We start from the raw sequence: 19,852 nt of genomic DNA on the forward strand, positions 1-19,852 counted from the left end.
CCTGCTAGCGTACACTTTATAGCTTGCACTGGCAACTCCAATAATTTTGGGATCATAGGGCGAAGCCTAGCCACTTGGAGAACTTCAAAGTTACCATAATCTATGTAGCCCACTAAAGCAGTATCTTCAGAGGTATATGCTAGAACAGAGGCACGATACCACTGATTGTCTTCTGGAAGGAAAGATGCAGATACAAACATTCTGTGAATGATTAATTCCTAAGCACCAAAAGGATTTCTTGGCAACACATTAATACAAAATGCAATGGCTCTGAACTATAATATTGTCATGGGTTGAGTTAAACCTTGTTGAAGCTGTTAAGTATAACAGCCACCCTTCATTCAAAATAAAAGAAAAAAAACAAGCTCCTTAATGGAACCAGATAGCTGAAACAACAGGAGATTCCACCCAAAAGATGGGCACATCCCTGCCCAAAACAAAAGCACCCGCAAGTCCCACCAGAAACAGAGCTATGTGGCCAGAGGGGTTTCACTGGGTACTGCTTGATGGAGAGGCATCTGTCAGAGACAGCAGAAAGACTACAGAAGCAGACAGAAAAGGCAACAAGAAAGCAAAGGAGACAGCCAGAAAAAGCACTAGGAGCATGGCCCTGAGAAGAAGCTAAGTTAAAACATTTTAGGGCTAGGTGCTAGCTGGAAAGGGCTTAGGACAGAGGGCAAATAACTGTCTCCTGTTTAATTCCTACTGCACTCAGGGAAACAGGACTTTAATGCAATCCTGTTTATTGATAAATACCTGATGATCAATGTTTCCTCCTCCTGGAAATAACCTGCAGGGCTAATTGCTCAGGTCAAAAAAGGGATAGCAATAGGTTTAGATTGTGTTAAGGCATTTGGAAACTTAAAGTGAGATATTAGCGAACTTTACTCCACTATCACAACTATGTTCACCAAAACAGATGAGCAAAGACCGAATCCCCCTGCCAATATCAAAGTAAACATTGCTGGACGTTGCACTGCTTCTCTGATCCCCATTTTCTTGTCTCTTGTATTATGTATCCCATACTGTTTCTGGACACAAGAAAACTGTTTATTTAGCACATCGGTAGTATTCTCTTCCTCCGGCCTAAGGGCTTTTTCCTCAACGTCAGCTAGAAATTTCTTCAGGGTTTCCCTGAAAGTATTTCTACCCAAGAATTTATCCAATGCTACAGTTTCCTTGGTGTAAGTACCCATTCCAGGCTCTTAATCACAGCTGGTGTCTGGTCACAACACTGGTTACCTAGATGTGGCTGATAATTCTGTATCCACAGGTAAACTGGGTCCAAGTAAAATGATAAAAGCCCTGTCTACACACAGAAATATCTTTGAATTAAATATATTTCTAAAAAAGTTTAGAGAGTTGCACCAATTAGTTAATGTAGACACTCAAATCTATTTAAGAGTGCTTTATAGAGATTTAGTTTAATTTGGTAAGAAATTAAACATAATAGCGATCAGCCATTTAGAGTCATCCTTTCCCTCTCCTTTACCTGTGAACTGGGCACAACAGACTTCTCCAGCAGCTGGACAGAAATTTGGGACAGTGGGGATTTTGTTACAGTATTCACCCAAGGATACTTGAAGCTCAGCAAGCTGGCCTGTTGACAATAAGAGTTTTTGGAGAATACTCATTAACAAGACTTCTTTAAGCAAGCACTACAAGACAAACCCTTTTAACTCAATGCCCAAAATTAAGATTTATCTATTACATAAAAATCAGTATTAGGCTCCTTTGTGTGTCAAAAGAAGGATTTCCCAAAAGCCTGAAAGAACAGAGGTTTCCTATAATCAATGGTATTTCTCCAGTGGACAAAAATCAACTTCTTTCTGTATAACTGGGTGGGATGGTTTTTCAGTCTCAGTACTGGAACAGACTTGTCAAAACTTGTGACAGCAAAGGCACATCAGCTCTCTAAAAATCTAATTCAATGACAAACTTCATTAATGCAGAGCTAAAGTTGGTTGGTGGTTCCTAGTGCCCTTCCAGGACATTCCAGGAGTTCAACAAAATTCAAACCTCTGAAAACCAACAAATAAGGAGTTAAGGGACAATTCTGATCCTGAAGCTGGCAACAGCCACTGGGAATTATCAGCATGCACTCCTGCTGCATTCACTGTGTTAGGTATAGCATGATCAAAGGAAAGAGGTGCATATGTACCTTGAGAGATCTAGTATGCCTCATTTCAGCAATGAGTTCTGTAGGCTGTGTCATTAGCGGTACAAAGGGAGCTTCTTGCCAGGGGGAATGGCAGCAATAAAGTAGGATACGAGTGGTCTCTGGGTTTAATGATGGCTAAGTGAAAGTACAGTGTTAAATACCACCCTGAGCCTAATGGTGAAGGGGTTGTAAAATTTAGCAGGTGTATGCTGTTTCTGTGGAGTAAACTACATTTGAGTGAAAGTCAGGCGTAAGTAGCTCCTGTTCTGTACAGATCACCTAGCCATGTGTTTTGCCTAAAGAGGCAGTGTTAGACAGTCCAACAGTGACCACCTACCCTATTCCCTAAGTTCAGCACTATCTGCAGAGTGAGTGTTATGGATCTTATTGAGGCATTGCTCAAAGAGATCGGAGTTAAGGTTGTGCTGGTGTGCATCTTTGTTCTAGTTCCTGGTTTTCAGAGGTCTGAGTTCTGCCTGAAATGCTGGCCAGGCCAGGTCTTCCCCCACCCTGCTAACCTCCCACCCTGCATGGGAGCGATAGGAAATACAAACCGAAAGCACCTAAGTTTTCAGAGGTGTAAATCTGCATTACTTTCAGCACTCCTGCTCTTCCCCTCCCACCCCTACCGATCCCAGCTCACATGGGAGGCAGGGAGAGGGGCTCGGAGCCCCTGAGAGGAATAGGGCTCCACCAACTTCTAATCCCTCCAAATCCTCCTCCCATCATTCGACGCTAAATCTCCACACCTATTCCCTCCCCCATCTGCTTGCACTCAACTCTCACAACCGCAAGTATTGTATAGAAAACATTTGTATTGCATTTTCCCCCTGTAAATCATTTGAGCCCCTTCTGAATTATCTGCTTTACTCTGATTATATTAAAAAACCCCACAACCCTTGACATGGGTGGATAGTAGCATCAGATCTACAGAGCTCTAAGATTTCTGCCAAAAGGTAGGATTCAAACTTACAGTGCCTTGGTATAGCTCAGGTTTTGACAGCCACAGCATGTTCCCTTGAGCTACCCAGGAATATGTGAAACTTGGTTGCGTGGAAACAGTTTTCCCTAAGTCTTTCTGCACATGCACATTGTAATGTGATGTGTGAGTGTTTAGCACAGGGGTAGGCAACCTATGGCATGTGTGCCAAAGGCGGCACGCGAGCTGATTTTCAGTGGCACTCACACTGCCTGGGTCCTGGCCATCAGTCTGGGGGGCTCTGCATTTTAATTTAATTTTAAATGAAGCTTCTTAAGCATTTTAAAAACCTTATTTACTTTACATACAACAATAGTTTAGTTATGTATTAAAGACTTATAGAAAGAGACCTTCTAAAAACGTTAAAATGTATTACTGGCACGTGAAACCTTAAATTAGAGTGAATAAATGAAGACTCGGTACACCACTTCTGAAAGGTTGCTGACCCCTGGTTTAGCATATACCATTCTAGACAACTACACATGCCCTTTAATATTTTCAGTACTGCTTCCTCAAAGGGGCTGTGGATGCCATGCACTAGCTGTGCTAAAATGTCAAGCAACGGATTAGGTGGGGGATGATCCAAGCCCCAGGTGTGTGCGCAAAAATTTGGTAGTTTGTGGACTACATGAAATGCTTGAGGGGTTTGGGTTCCTCAGGAACCACTTGCTCAAATGACCCCAAATTTGGATCACTAACCCTACCCCACTCTCCTGTAAGGCACAGCATCCTTCAAGACCATCTAAGCACATCTAACCACAACAGATTTTTAGAGCACTACAACTCAACCTTAACTAAAGCAGAACTTGGCTCCATTACAGTAAAATGTTGCAGATTATTCTACAAAATCTTTTCCTTTGCTCTAGATGAGAGAATTCAAGACTCTACAGAATTTAAAGAGATTCAAGGACCCCTCATGACACCGTACAATGCAACCTGGCGTCCTTATGGTTTGCCATGTCTGGATCAAAAGGCTGGCATTTTTTTTTCCTCATCAAGGTAACCTTTGGTCTCAAATCACAGGATAGAGGTCTTCGTTCTTATAGTTCAACTGGGCCATCAGAAATGGATTTAATATAATGTAAGAAAGTCTTATGAGCTTCAAATGGAGGAAGTCTAGTATATTCTGGGAGACTTGTCACTGAACAGCCAGTCACCAAGACAGGTTTCAGAGTAGCAGTCGTGTTAGTCTGTATCTGATGCATACTGTATGCAACCGATGAAGTGAGCTGTAGCTCACGAAAGCTTATGTTCTAATAAATTTGTTAGTCTCTAAGGTGCCACAAGAACTCCTTTTCTTTTTACGAATACAGGAAATCTTTAAGATTCTCCAATTCCAGAGGCTGGCTGCTACCACTGATAAATTTAATAAATCTCAGAAGCTGCTTCCCAGATGAAAGGCAAAGTGCAATACTGGAATTGCAGGTTTCCAATAGAATCAGGTATTTTTTGTGCTCAGGACAAGTACTTTATAGAGCTATGAAATCCAAAAATTTCTTCAGAGCACCAGCTAAATGACTAACCAGGGCACCTTCATCTTGAATCTCTGGAGATGACAAAAGTCTAACTATCAGGTCTAAGATTGTTCAGAGGTGAAAACACGTAAGTGAAAAAAAAACACTGTTCTGTTTTGGTATGTACATGCCTGAACACCACATATCACAGAAAGCCAATCTTTACAAGAGTGATTAATTCTATTCCGCGATCTAGAGGATGAATTCCTGTTAGAAAATTCCCAGCCAGCTCTAGTATATATTTTTCAGTCAAAATTCTTCAACAGAAAATAGTTTTTGTAAAATCAAAATTTTAATTGAGAAAATTTTGATTTACTAAAATGTTTTCAGTTTTCCCAATGGAAAAATAAAAAACAACAGCTACTTACCCTACAGTAACCGGCTCTCTAAATGGTTGTCCACACAGATTCCACTCTTGGTACACAAGTGCCTTACATGCCCAAGATCAGATTCTTTTTGAATAGCATCCCCTCATATTCTCTTGCCCACCGCAGCCAAGCAGGACATGCAACTGCTACTCAGTTTCTTTGACAATAAAAATCCCACATAGTGGGACTTCAATTACTGAGGATGCAAGGTGGGTAGTGGAACCTGTGTGGATAACACATCTCAAGGAACCAAGCTTACCATAGGGTAAGTAACCATTGCTTACTCTATGGTAACCATAAAGAGAAGTATAACTTGAAGAGTGACTGGAGAACTGGTCTACCAAAGGTGGCATCTGATCTGGAAACCCAAACCAGGAAAGTAATGGGAAGTGAACATGTGGACCTAGCTCTATGTGCCCACACCACGTTTCAGAAATCCAAGCATTTGACAGGGAAGTTGCTGAGGTTGCATGAGCCCTCGTGGCATGCATCCTAACAATGTCTTGTTAACCCCTTGAAAGCAAAGTCTGATGTAGTCCAAAACCCATTTAGATAATCTGAAGGGAGATAGAGGGTTAGAGGAAACTCTCCACGAAAAAGTCATGAACACTCTTGTTAATACTCTGAATGACTTAGTTCTGACTAAATAAAAAGATAAAGCTCTCACTACATCCAAGGTTTATAGTTTCATTTTGGCTGGATTAGAGTGGGGTTTTAAAAAGAATAGTAGGAGACGAATAGATTGAGATGAAAACCCAATACCACCTTAGGCAAAAACTTGATGAGGCCTGAACTCATCCTTATAGAATATAGTTTAGGGAAACTCTGCCATGAGGATCTTCACCAACTCTTCAGGAGGTGTCCAGATAGCAGTCACATTAGTTAGGAGAAATGATAAAGAGCAGTTGCCAAGGGCTCAAAGGGTGGGATGGAGATAGAAGTATGCAAAGTTCCCCTCTATTCAACATTGGTCAGGCCGCATTTGGAGTACTGTGTCCAGTTTTGGGCCCCACACTACAAGGATGTGGAAAAACTGGAAAGCGTCCAGCGGAGGGCAACAAAAATTATTAGGGGACTGGAACTCATGACTTACGAGGAGAGGCTGAGGAACTGGGATTGTTTAGTCTGCAGAAGAGAAGAATGAGGGGAGATTTGGTAGCTGCTTTCAACTACCTGAAACGGGGTCCCAAAGAGGATGGATCCAGACTGTTCTCAGTGGTAGCAGATGACAGAACAAGGAGTAATGGTCTCAAGTTGCAATGGGGGAGGTTTATGTTGGATATTAGGAAAAAATTTTTCATTAGGAAGGTGGTGAAGCACTGGAATGTGTTACCTAGGGAGGTGGTGGAATCTCCATCCTTAAGAGGTTTTTAAGGTCAGGCTTAACAAAGCCCTGGCTGGGATGATTTAGTTAGGGATTGGTCCTGCTTTGAGCAGGGGGTTGGACTAGACGAATGTGCATTGCTAGAATGTGCATTGCTATTCTGCTCAGTATTATTGGCGGAGAACATCCAACTGTCTATTGTTTTTCCTGAGTCAGTTCAGGTGGTATATCAAGGGTATCTGTAATCCACGTCAAGAGGTCCTCAAAGGTCTTAAATTTGTCGAACCCCTGAAGAGGGTGGGTTGACCACCTCACTGGGGGAGGAAGAGATCCGAACCTGGGGCGTACTAGTCATCCACTGAAATAGTCTTGGCCATTTGAAGAAGTTGGGTTATAATTAAGCTAAGTTATTAAGGATTGTATGTGTTATGATTATACAGGCTACTGCCAGGCTCAGCTAATTTAAGTGGGGCCACTGTAACTCAATCAGCATTCTTCCTTTATAGCTGACAAATCTCAATATGGAGCACAATGCACCTTAGGAGGATGTCAGAGCTGAACTGCTCTAATAAAGCAGAACATGTTCTCATGGCAGGAAATGGAAGATTTTCTGGATACATTAAAATTGCAGACAGTGCAGAAATATGTATTTTCAAGGTATTAGCCTTCAATATGATATCAAAACCATCTTGCAAAAACTCCAAAGCATGAGACACTTTGGCTACATGATGCTGAATGTGTCTCTGCACCATGCCTTGAATTTAGACCAGATCCTTGAGTAAACTCTTTTTATTGATTTTCTCCTATATGCTAAGAGAGTTTCTGTGAGACCAGCAGAGTAACCATTTCATTTTAGAAAATTCCTTTCAAATGCCAAGGTGCTAAATTTAACTTGCTCGGATCCTAATGAAGACTCTGGGATAACACATCTGGCAGCAGATTCAGGAACAATGGTGGCTCCACGGTTATGTTCATGATGTCCAGAAACCAAGGCCTCTTGAGCCACTGCAGGCCACTAAGGCCTTGTCTACACTACACAGTTTTGTGGACAAAAGTCAGCTTTCATCAATAAAACAGTGGAGGTGGACATACTACAATGCTCCTCCTGCCAATTTAACTCTCCTGCTACGCTGACAAAATAAAACCACCCCGAGAGGCACAGAGCTTTTTGCTGCTAAGTCAGAGCGACGCAGTGTCAGTGTAGACACTGCGCTTGCTTATGTCGCCATAAATGGCCTCCAGGAGGTGTCCTACAATGCCCATCCTGACCAATCTTGTCAGCAGTTCGAACTCTACTGCCCTGCAGCCAGGTACACAGGCATTCATCCTCTCCTCCTTTAAAAGACTGGGAATTTTTTGAAATTCCACTTGCTGTTTGCTCAGCATGGAAAGCTCATAAGGCATCTTCCCAGCTGATCCTAGCGGCTCCATGCAGCAAACGCTCTCCCACTTGGAATATACCAGAGTTGCTGGATCTGCGGGGAGAGGAGGCTATGCAGTCCTAGCTCCACTCCAGCCATAAGAACTTCAATACCTATGATCAGATTTCCTGTGGCATGTTGGAGAAGGGCTACAAAAGGAACAGGCAACAGTGGTGTGTGAAGATCAAGGAGCTGAGGCAGGCGTATCAGAAGGCAAGGGATACAAATTGTCACCCTAGTGCTGCACCAAAGACCCGCCACTTTTATAAGCAGCTGGACACCATCCTCAGCGGTGACCCCACCTCCACTGCTAAGAGCCCCGTGGATACTTTCAGGGGACTGGAGACAGCAGCCAGCGGACTCATTCCCGAGGATGAAGTGGTGGATGAGGAAGTGGAGTTGGAGGATGAGGTGGGACAGGTGATAGGGTCGTCCAGTAGCGTGGTGAGCTAGGACCTCTTCTCAACTCCGGAGGGTTCAAACCAGTCCCAGCATTCGGACTCCAGCGCGTATGATGCAGGAGAGGGGAGCTCTGGTAAGTGCTCATTTTGATTTGATACTGTTTGGTTATATGAGATAGAGTTGTCCTTTGTTTCATTATATACTAGAAGTGGGTTAAGGGATAGACATGTACAAGACTAGTAGTGTTTGCATCTGTTTCCCATTCCCATATGCAGCTACTCAGTGGGGGCCCTGCGGAAAAGTGTGTTAATGCACACAGAGATTTCATGGGTATCCTCCAGAGAGATCTCTAGGAAACTTTCCTGGAGGTACTTGCCAATCCTCTGCCAAGTTTCCTTGGCAAAGCTGCTGTGTTTCTTTCCCCACTAAAAGAAACTTTGCCACGCCAACCAGCAATCACTTGTGCAGCAATCAAAGTGGCACACAGACAAGCAGCATAGGGACCCGGTCTGAAGCCACACACATGCAGGAGATGCCCTTTTGCATCCTTGTTTATCCTCAGGAGTGAGATATCAGCCTCAATTACCTCCACCTGTGGAAAATGGTGGCAGAATTTACAATAATATCCCTCGTTGCTTGCAGCAATTCCCGTAAAAAAACACCTAGGCCCCTTGCCCCATCTTGGGCCTTCCCCTCCCCACCGTCCCAGGCCGAACTGACCATGTTTAGGGCACTCGCCCAGCTGCGTGCTTGCCAAGGGAGAACGAGAAAGAGGTGCATTTAACTATTATGATTTAATGCTGTAAGTGCACTCACAATACTGCCTCTGTTTCTTGTGCTTCTGCACCTGTGCCCTTGAGGGAAACCCCCTACACACCAGTGGAGCGCCTCTGTCTGATAAGGAGGCAACCCAGGAGGAGTAAAGGAGGACACATTTAGGGAGGTGCTCCAATCATCTGACACCACAGATCATGACCACAGAGAGTGGAGAGAGACAATTAACAAAAAATTGAAAATATAGTTAGCCTGGAGAGGAAGCAGGGCCAGGAACGGATGATAAAAAAGGATGGAAGACCAAATGGAGATGCTGAAGTCCCTGACTGCAGTGCAGTCAGAACACATGCATGCTTGCCTCGGCATGCAGCTTATCAAAAACTGCATGCCATGCCCTTCCCCCCACCTCATTCCTGGCATGTTCCTGGCACATCGCAGTAGCCCTTTCACTCTACCCCAGCTGGATTTATACACAGCTATGAGAGCCTCCATTAAGAGGAGAGTCTTACTCAGTATCATGTCCCTTGCAAGAAATTGTATTCTATGTATTTGTTATTGCTGTTTAATAAAAATGTACTCATAGAAAATTAATCCTTATTTCATTTTTCTCCCATACCTTGCTGCTGGAATTCACACACAGTGGCAATTGGCACATTTCAGATCACACTCAGGAAGCAATTACCACAAGGTTCATTCCAGGTGGCAAGTAAACAAAGCCTGGCTGAATGCCTTTCATGAAGACACATTACTGGAGTTCATTGTCAAAGCCTCTATGATTTGAATAGCCCCCCTCTGAGCTCCTCTCATAGCCCTGGTTCCAATAGCCCTGCTCAAAATCAGCCGATCCAGTAGATGCTCCACCCCTGGGGAAACTTTTCCCCCTTAGCTTCACAAATATTATGCAGAGTACAGCAGACTACTGTGACCATAGGAATATTTTTCACACTGAGGTCTAACCTGCCATAAAGGCAGCGCCAGCAAGCCTTTAATCTGCCAAACACACATTCAATGGTCATTCTGCACCTGCTCAGCCTGTTGTGGAAGAGCTCCTTGCTGCTGCCAAGGTTTCCGGTGTAAGGCTTCATAAGCCATGTGAGAAAATGATCCTGGGAAACCCAGCATACCCCTATGGGCATTTCAACATCCCCCATTTGAATCTTCTGGTTTGGAAAGAAAGTCACTGCTTGCAGCTTTCTATACTGGCAAGGGTTCCTGAAGATGCATGCATCATGCACGTTCCCTGACCACCCTGCGTTGGTATCAGTGAAACGATCCTGGTGATCCACAAGTGCCTGCAATGCCAGAAAGAAGTAGCTCTTTTTCTTGAGGAACTCTGTCACAAGATGGTCTGGGGCCAACATCGGGATATACGTGCCATCTATTGACCTGCCGGATTTAGGCAATCCCACTTCTGCAAAGCCATCCATTATTTCCTGCACATTTCCCAGAGTCTCAGTCCTTCATAGAAGGATGCGATTAATGGCCCTGCACATTTGTGTGACTGCAACCCCCATGGTGGACTTCCCAACTCCAAACTGATTCGTGACTGACCAGGAGTGGTCTGGCGTTGCCAGCTTCCACACAGCGATCACCCCACACTTCTTCACCGAGAGAACAGCTCTCATTTTTGGTATCCTTATGCTGCAGGGCAGGGACGAGCTCTGCACAAAGTTCCAGGAAGGTGAGCTTTGCACATTGGAAAGTTTTGCAGCCACTGCTCGTCATTCCATACCTGCATAATGATGCAATCCCACCAAGTCCATTTCCTCCTTCCTGGTCATCTGTATTACACTTGTGATGATGGGCACTGGGGAAAAGCATAAAGTAAGCCCTTTTGAAACTTTAGTGACAAGGCATCTATGCCTAGGGATCCTGGCTGCCTTCTTCCTGCAAATTATTGGTGAACCTTTGATGGAAAGATCTAAAATCAGAACTCCAAAAGGATTCATTGTGAAAACTCCATTCTGCCTGATCAATTTTTCTTCTGCTCAGCCAGTCAGTCTTCACATTATTGGTGCTCTTGGTATACAGGGCCCTGATAGACCATAGGTGGACTTCCATCTACTGCATCACAGATGCTGCTTCCTTTTGTAGATTCCTTGACCTCGTACCCTCCTGATGGTTTATGTATGCCATCGCTGCCATGTGTGTGATTACCAAAATATGACTATTCAGCAATGCTGGGGCCCGCTGTCAAAGAGCATACTTAATTGCCCAGCCTCAGCTCTAGGAAAATGTGTGTTTTTCTTTCATTCTGAGATGGACCATATCCCTTGAGCCACCAACTTCTCAGAGAATGTTTCCCAACCTTCCAGACTGTCATCTGTGATGACATACTGCTTTGATTCTGCCTTGGCCAGATCTCCCTGAAATCTCTCTGGACTCATCCACCAACCCAGGGATTTCAACACAAATGACAAAATGTTCAACTTCCAAGATGGGAAAAAAAAATAATCAGAAAATGGTGGAGAAGGGACAGCAGGAAACTCTGGAGAATCCTCATATGCATTCTTGCCAAAGGCACTATGCCTGTGCAGGACATGACCATCCCTACAACACTCAGAGTGCCTACCCATGTCATGTGATACCTCCTCAGGACGGTTAACTGCTGAATTGATCTCGTCCCATTTTTCAGCTGATAAAGATTTTGTGGGCCTCTGTGTCCATCAACACACCAAGATTAACTAGGTGCTGAGAAGGCTGTTGCAACATTTGGATTTTTGTCTGAGCCACCAAAATAGACCCCTCCTTGGAGGAGGCGCTGACTAGAATGATATCCACGAAAGGGTATACCTGTATCCTGTTCTGCTTGAGCAAAGCCACCAGAATGGGGACTTTTGTGAGATATAGATGACTGTCTGAAAGGCAGAATTTTGTATAAAAAAAACAATTGACCCCATGAACGAAGCACAGAAATCTCCTGTGTACCTACTGAACTTGCATATGAAGATAGGCCTCCTTCAAACTGATTGCTGAAAAATAATCCCTCTGTCATATTGCCACTACTATGGACTTTAAGATCTCCATCTTGACTCTGGCCCTTCTTATGAACTTGTTCAGGTGTTTTAAGTCCAACAATGCTCTGTCCTCCCTGGATCTCTTAGGTACAAAAAACAAGTGAGTATGTTCAGAGAACATCTCCACCTTGGTAATTATCTTGCCGATTTGCAGAAGCTGATTTATGGCCTTTAGCATATTTTCCTTGTTTGTGGATTTAAGGATACTGGAGAAGGGAGAAAAAGAAGACTCCAAATATTTGAGAATTCTATGATGTACCCTTGTCAAAACACATCCAGGATCCATTAGTTTGATAGGGAGAAAGATCACTGGTCCCTGAATTTTAATAGTCTACCCGCAGTTGTCACTCGTTGGAATTCTCCAGACTTAGTCAGGCATTGTTTTTAAGTGTTGGAATTTGCATTTCAGGAAGACTGATATCTACCCTTTCAAGGCTTACATTTGCTGTAATCTTGCCTTCCATACTTTCAGTAGCCAAGAAAATGAGATTCATACCTGTAATAAGGTCAGCTATCCCTATACCCAGATTTGGAGTAAGGATGTTTCTGTAAGATCTTTTTTGAGTTATCTGAGGATTCCAGCATCACTTTGTCTCTAACAGCTCTCCAAATAAGCCACCTCCTGAATATTTTGAAGACACTAACGTGATTCTGGCTTCTATATTGTCTTTCCAGGCTCATAAACAGGGATGCTATCATCTGGTCACCATGCTGGAGGCCGTGACATGTGCTGAAAACATCAAAGCATCCCTGGTTTTGTTGGTTATGAAGGCTGAAGCCATTGAGATTTTCTTTAACTCCGAACCTAACCAAAACGATTTCTTCGTCTTTTTTGGGGGGGCACTCTAGCTGCAAAAAACTGTCAATCCAGTCCAGGACTGTCCTTACACAACATGTTGCTGCAGAAGAAGCCCAGATAGGAAGATCACAGAATCATAGAATATCAGGGTTGGAAGGGACCTCAGGAGGTCATCTAGTCCAAGCCCCTGCTCGAAGCAGGACCAATCCCCAATTTTTGCCCCATATCCCTAAATGGCCCCCTCAAGGATTGAACTTACAACCCTGGGTTTAGCAGGCCAAAGCTCAAACCACTGAGCTATCCCTCCCCCCGAACGTACAGAACAATGGTATTTCCATTCTGCAATTGTTGAGTTCTTTTGGGAAAAAATCCCCTTCCATTAGGATACCTGCATCTTAGACTAGTGCTGAAACTGCTCTGACACTTTGGGAAGAGACAAAATCTCCTTTGCTACAGTGTTCATTGTAGAATTTTTTTGATATACCTGGATATTCCTCAGGTTTTTACAGTATTTCCCATTTGGCTTTAATTACTTTTTCCAAAAAGATGTGAAGGGCAATGTATAGTTCAGATTATGAAACAGCTGGAAAATATTTTTTTGTAATTTCTGGACCAATCGTTTTTTCTTCCTTGTAGTATTTGCTAGTGGGCTCATCCAACAAAATACCTGAAGTATCTAATCACCCTTTGTAACATCTTCTCAAATGACAGTTTGAAAAAGATCCTCTTGCTTTGCTTCATCCTGCTATTTAGATTCTGATTTTAGAGTTCACCTTCCTCCTCTGAAGAAAATCCTGACTTTTGTCTTGACTTTCTCCTCTCTGGGATTTGGATTGAACATACTACCTCGTCTTCTTTTTCTTTGGTGATACCCATGAAGATGAGGATGAAAATGAATTAAATGATGATGAAGATAAAGAAAAATCAGACACAAACAATTCTATTCCTTTTATTATTTTTTTGCTTTCCATGGATCAAAACCTCGTGAGCAAAGTTTTTTGCTCTGGTGATGCGTTAAAGAAACTGCTATTCTCAGAAGAACAGGCCAAGTTTTTTTCCAATATTTCTGTGGTAATTTTTTGAACCCTTTCCCCCCTTTTTTAAATTTTACTCTTTAGGGGAGGTGGGGATTGGGAATCTGAGTCAGGTGAGGAATACCATGAACCTCCTCTGCTAAATGCATCTCTATCTTTGCCCTTTGGAGAGCAGACCAAATGCTAGTAAAGGGATATTAAGCTGCTGCCCAGGGCTCCAAGATAGCAGACTTTGAGGTAATGGTGCTTTTCATACCAAACCCAAGAGCTGCCTAGCCCAAGAGAGAATTTCTTCCCAATGAGATTCCCTTCTTCTTCCCTATATATCTATCTATGCAGAATTCCTGACCTTCCCAGAGGCTAATGGAAGGAGACTGAATTTCCTGACACAGATGGGCGGGGTGTGTGTAATGATGTGACCTGCTTTGCAGGAGGGCACATCCCTGAAACAGTCTTAGTCACTTCTTGCTCTCCCGGGCCCGCCTACGGTTTCCCTGTGACAGGATGCTGTCCTTTGACATATCTGCCTCTGGTGGCCAAAGGGCTCTCCATTTTTCTTACATCCTTCAAGACATTCGTAGTCTGGCTAGTGGGGAACTAGCTCCTGGGTCAGAATAAGGCCACCAGAGCAAAACAATTTCCAACCCAGAGGATGAGGCAGCTGGAAAACAAGGCACAAACTTATTGCAGGGATGCAAAGCAGGAGGAACATAGCCTTAGTCTCCTGTCTGGACTTTCTCCATCATCCTAATAGCCCGTTACTTGAGCAGTTGGGAGTGGCGCTGTATGAGACAAACTACATCTTCATATTTTGGGTTTTGTTTTCCCATTCTCTCTTGCAGCAGGTGCTGAATTCCACTTCCCTGTCAGTAGCTACTGGAGGCAGAACAAACCCGAAACTAAGGGGAAGGGTCTCTGAAAAGTGGGGGCTAGTCCCTCGTCTGCCATCCAATCAGCTCTGATTCTGTAGCAGTAGGGGGCAGACAGGCAATGACCCAAACTAACAATCTGTGGACTTAGCCATGAGAGAGAATAGAGGCATCAAGCACTCAAACAGCAACTGCTATAAAGGAAATATCGCACTATTAGTAGTAGTTTAGAATCAGTTCAGCATTAAATAATATTTTTTGGGTCAGTTCAACAAATCAAAAAAAAAAATCACATTTTTTTGTACAAGTAAGGCAGAAAAAATAATTCGGTCAAGTGGCAACACAAGAAAGCTAAACTCTGTGCCATAGGATCTTGCTGTTTTCAGCCTCTTCCAGACTCATAGGTCCTCACCAGCTATTCTAGGCTTCAAGTTACATGCCACTCTTATTCTAGGGCTCCTAGTTTATTCCCCCAACTCCATTTCCCCTCCTTCTGGTCCCACCTTCTTCCCCTGGGACCTTCAGGTGCTTTTTATTAAAAAGAAAATTAGTATACATAATTGTAATATACCATTTTTGCATAAACTATTATGTTAACACTTTTACTTTAGAATGACCTGTATGAATATATTCACTTACGGCCATTATGAATCTGCTGACAGAAAAAGTCTTCTGGCGTTTGAATATGGGCAACTACACCAGAAAATGTATCTCCCACGGATACGGAAAAAACCTTTATGGCTAAATCACTATTGTGAACCAGTTCTTCATCTTCAGCTGTTTTTTCTCTTTCTCCCTCAGAATCCTTTTGTAACACAGTACCTGAGGAAATACAAACATGATAGGAGAAGCTATTTTACTGAGTTAATATTCTAATAACACACGCCACATCAGTCAGTGAATTGAAGCTAGTTCCACTGTCCAGCGTCTTAAGTTTGAAACAGAGGGCAACCTAACTTCACCATTAACTCCACACCATCCAAAATAGGAGAAGATACCGTTCCCAAATTTCAGATTAATCTGTCAAAAGCCTGATTGGTTTACTCACCTGTATCTGGGTTCATTTTCTTAGTTTCTTTCCTCTTTGGACTCAATTCATGCCCCATTTCGAGAAGTATTGTATCTAGGTGTTTCCCTATAATACATATTTATGTAAATTAAACTAATTTACATACAAAGGCAGTCTCAGACTAGTTTTTTTAAATCATGTTTTCTGAACGCACTCTCTAAACTACGAACCCTGGAAAATCTGACCTAGACTGTGTCTATTTTACTTGTTGGTCAAGCGTCTAGCATGCCATGGATGTTGAATAACATTTTTATATAGATATACAAACAAGTCTCCGAGTAGTTTGACTACTAAGAAGCTTCCTAAAAACACCCATTTCTCAATTATTACCACCTTGCTAATTTCACTTCACCAAAATATCTATAACAATTGCTACTGAATTTATCATGCCATGACTCTATAGTTAAGGCTGAGTTGCATGTGTCACACCAAGCAGGATTCAACTGCTCCAGATCTTCCCCAAACTTACAGCACTTTGAGTACAGGATGAGGCCTGAGAATTTACAAGTACATCCATTAGTTTATGAGTTAATTAAAAACTGGGTCCTTTAAGATCTTCAGTGTCTGTGACAGTCTCTTCTCTTTGTCCCAAATGAGCAGAACACCACAAATACTTCAAACTCTCAATATAGACAAAAATTAATTTTATCTCATGCACAACCTATATTTGAAGAAGTTGGGTTATAATTAAGCTAAGTTAGTAATGATCGTATCTTATGATTATACGGGCTACTGCCAGACTCAGATAACTTAAGTGGGGCCACTGTAACTCAACCAGCATTCTTCCTTTATAGCTAATGAAGGGCCAAAATCCCAATAATATGTATGTAAGATCTTGACTACAGTCTCTGTTAAAAATCTCTCTCATAGGCCCAAACTCCATGGCCTGGTCTAAGGCATGAGGCCTGGCTAACAATGGACAATACATGGCTAAGGAAACTGGAAAAAGCAGGAAACAACCCTTGTTTGTTCACTATAGATATTATGAGCTGAAACAGCATAACTCCAGGTGGAGAGCAGTAATTGGGTGTCTTTATCATGCGTTACTGGCACACAACGCACTGAGAGGAGCCTCAAAGTCTACTCCCCAGTGCAGGAAGGAGATAACACACACTCCCCAAATGCCAACCAGAGTTCAGGGAGAGGCCTAACATGTCAGCATGAGATATGACATCCTCCCTTTCACAGATGAATCCCTCCCTCACAAATGCCAATCATAGTTCACAAAAATGCAAAGGTAAAACCAAACAATTGTTATTGCTGTGTACTCTTCACGATCCTTTTGTTTTAAATCCTCCAGAGATATACCTGTGGGCCACACCTGTCTGGAAAGAGCCACCGTCACCCCTAAGGACCTGAAATCAGGATTCAACTTACACATTTTAAAAGTAAAATTTTGGCGAATAACACCTGTGTATTAACAACTATGTTAACCTGAGCTATGGGTGAAGCCATTAAGTAATCTTTTAGACTATTAGCTTATTGTGCTAATTTTGTCTTGCTGCCAGAACCTATCCAGGGGCTCGGGAACTCCTACCCCGTCGCTTCCCTCCGCCCATCGGCATTCTATATAATCTATTGTAATCAATTGTTTAGCAGTGTCTCACTGAGCCTAATAAACAAAGTGACTCTCCGCCAGCGGTGTGCGTAATAAACACTCGTGGCTTGACTCTACACAGCGTCCATTTCTGTTCCTTCTATTTGATATCATTACTCAATAGTATGAAGAAAACTAGCTATGTGTGTCAAGAGTTCTCATTGGTAAGTTAGCTGGCTCAAATATCACTATTTTTTAAAGGTTCTGTGCCTGCAGACATAGTATGGACATCAGTGACTAAAAGACTAGATGGTACCACTGCCTTAACTTCATGGCACACCAAAGCTGCACAATGGGAAACCCAAAAGAGCAGGTACAACAGAACTCAGCTTTCCCTACCTCCCCTCTTCACATAGCACTGGTTTCACAAAGAGCCCTCAAAACCAATAAATTAATTGCAAATTTAGGTCCAGATCCACTAGTATCTCTCAGCTGTTATAGCAATGCAAGGCTGGGTTTACAGCTGCTTAACTGGCCAATGCACTCTGGCTGCTTCATGCTACCCTTCTCCACTGAGGACTCTGTCCTTAACATGTAAATATTTAAGATTGGTATTATGTCTTCAAATAATTAGAAATATCACACACACTAGCATTTTGGGGGGAATTCTTGTTTAGTTTTTATGTTAGTTAGTTTAGTATGTAATTTTAACTACATTTTTTAAAAACTAAAGAAATTCCCAGGAGGAAAAACAAAACAAAACCCCTCTTAGAAGCTGGGTTTAAGGTTGAGAGTATGTGCCAGTAATTTAAGGATAAAAAGTTTTCAAAACCATGCATTACAAACTCAGGAAATTCAAAATTAAATTAATAATTAAAAGAAATCCAAATATGTTAAGGTAAGAAATGCACAGTTTAGGGTCCCAAACAACCTTAAGTCTGCCCTATAGTGATAACTTGAGGGGAAAGATAAAATCTGATAGGTCTTTGAGAATCCATTTAATGTACACTAGGACCACAAAAACTAAGATGCATTAGTCACAGCCATATTATTACTGTATAACATCACTACAGGGCAGAGATACAGTTGTGCCTGGAAAAGGCAACTACCTCAAAGTAAACAGTGTGAAAAAAAATTACAGTAAGAAAGAATGTAAGGAAATAACCCCAAGTCACTACATGCCAGTAGACAAAAGCTCTATAAAGACTAGCACCATATGGCAAGAAAATTATTATCCAGACTTTCTAAATGATCTTATTAAAGGTTCACTACTGAAGAATTTAAGTTTATAAAGGTAGTCAACAAAGCATGAGATTAAGCCAATCAAGACACACAACTTTTCAAAACAAGATCTCTCTCTATTGCAGCTATTCAAATTTCTAAGACTAGAAAACTAAACATTTTAGGTAAAAAGTGTGCGATCTTATTTCTGTAAAACGCTTTAAGGGAACAGAAATGAGAATCACAATTGACAATTTTAAGATATGTCCCTGAACAATCAAACCCATCTTACCAGAACCTGGCAGGACAACATCTACAGCGAAACAAGTCATCATCTCCTCCTGTAATAGGTCAACAACAGTCACCGAACAGTACTGTCCCACGAGCAGAGGGGTAATAATGTTAGCACAGTCTTTGTTCCATCCTCCTTGTTTTGGAACAACATTAGCAACACAACACTTAATGGCCTGAAAGAGAAAACCAAAAAAGAATACATTTTTTAAGAAAATAAAATTAGAGCCTGCAAAATCTTTGGTTTGCAAGAAATATAGTCACTGGTTCTTATTTTTGTTTTTGCACTCAAGTCAATCAAGTCCATATTAACAATTCAAGCTATTTACATAAGGTCCTACAGTTACAGGGGAACTAAGGGACAATATATTGAATTCTTGTTCCTGTTCTTCCCCTGCCTCCACTGTTATCCTCATTCATTGTGCCATACAGAATGGTTACATACCCTACAATACGTGCAGATGTGTCAAGACCTATTGTCCATATATACTCCACTTCTGGTGTGCACATGTACCCCATGTGCAAGACTGCCCTTGTGCCTCCCCTCCTCCACATCCTTCAGTTCTTTCACAGACACAGAAGCCAATTGCTATAGAACTCCACAGGAGGAGGGAGGAAGGGCGGGGAGTGGAATAGATATACGGACATCATCTCAAAGAGCCAGTTACTCTAGAGCATGTAACTGTTCTCTCTAAATGACTGTCAATATGTATTCCACTTTTGGTGACTAACAAGCAGTGACCTAGTATAAAGGAAGTAAGTGCTCAGAAAGTCTACTTAAATAAAGGCTCCAGGACAGCTCTGATAAAGGGGGTTTCAGATCTTGATACCCCAACTATGCTGTGTAATATGAAAACATGTAAATGTGTGGACTGATCCCAGAGTAGCCACTCTGAGGGTTTCAGATAGGAATGCATCTTAGGGAAGCCGCAGAAGCTGCCTGAGTTCCAGTACAGTGGGCTCTTACCTGCATGGGTGGATCTGATCTTGTTAGCTCATAGCATACCCTAATACAATTAGATACCCCACACTTAGCTTTTGGATAGATCTTGCCTGAACTTTCATCCTATCT

At 42.4% G+C, this 19,852-nt stretch overlaps 1 protein-coding gene across 1 annotated transcript in view; it reads right to left on the minus strand.

Annotated features, from left to right (window-relative positions):
* Positions 1-19,852, minus strand: part of TDRD1 (tudor domain containing 1) — a 57,059-nt gene that overhangs the window by 20,839 nt on the left and 16,368 nt on the right. The window contains exons 9-13 of the mRNA XM_075131068.1: positions 18,782-18,956; positions 15,711-15,797; positions 15,302-15,484; positions 1,493-1,600; positions 2-172 (exon numbers count right to left, since the gene is read on the minus strand). Coding sequence (XP_074987169.1) covers positions 2-172; positions 1,493-1,600; positions 15,302-15,484; positions 15,711-15,797; positions 18,782-18,956 — 724 coding nt within the window. The remainder of the gene's footprint in view (position 1; positions 173-1,492; positions 1,601-15,301; positions 15,485-15,710; positions 15,798-18,781; positions 18,957-19,852) is intronic.

The sequence above is a fragment of the Caretta caretta genome, chromosome 7 (assembly GCF_965140235.1).
Source record: "Caretta caretta isolate rCarCar2 chromosome 7, rCarCar1.hap1, whole genome shotgun sequence".
NCBI classification, from domain to species: domain Eukaryota; kingdom Metazoa; phylum Chordata; order Testudines; family Cheloniidae; genus Caretta; species Caretta caretta.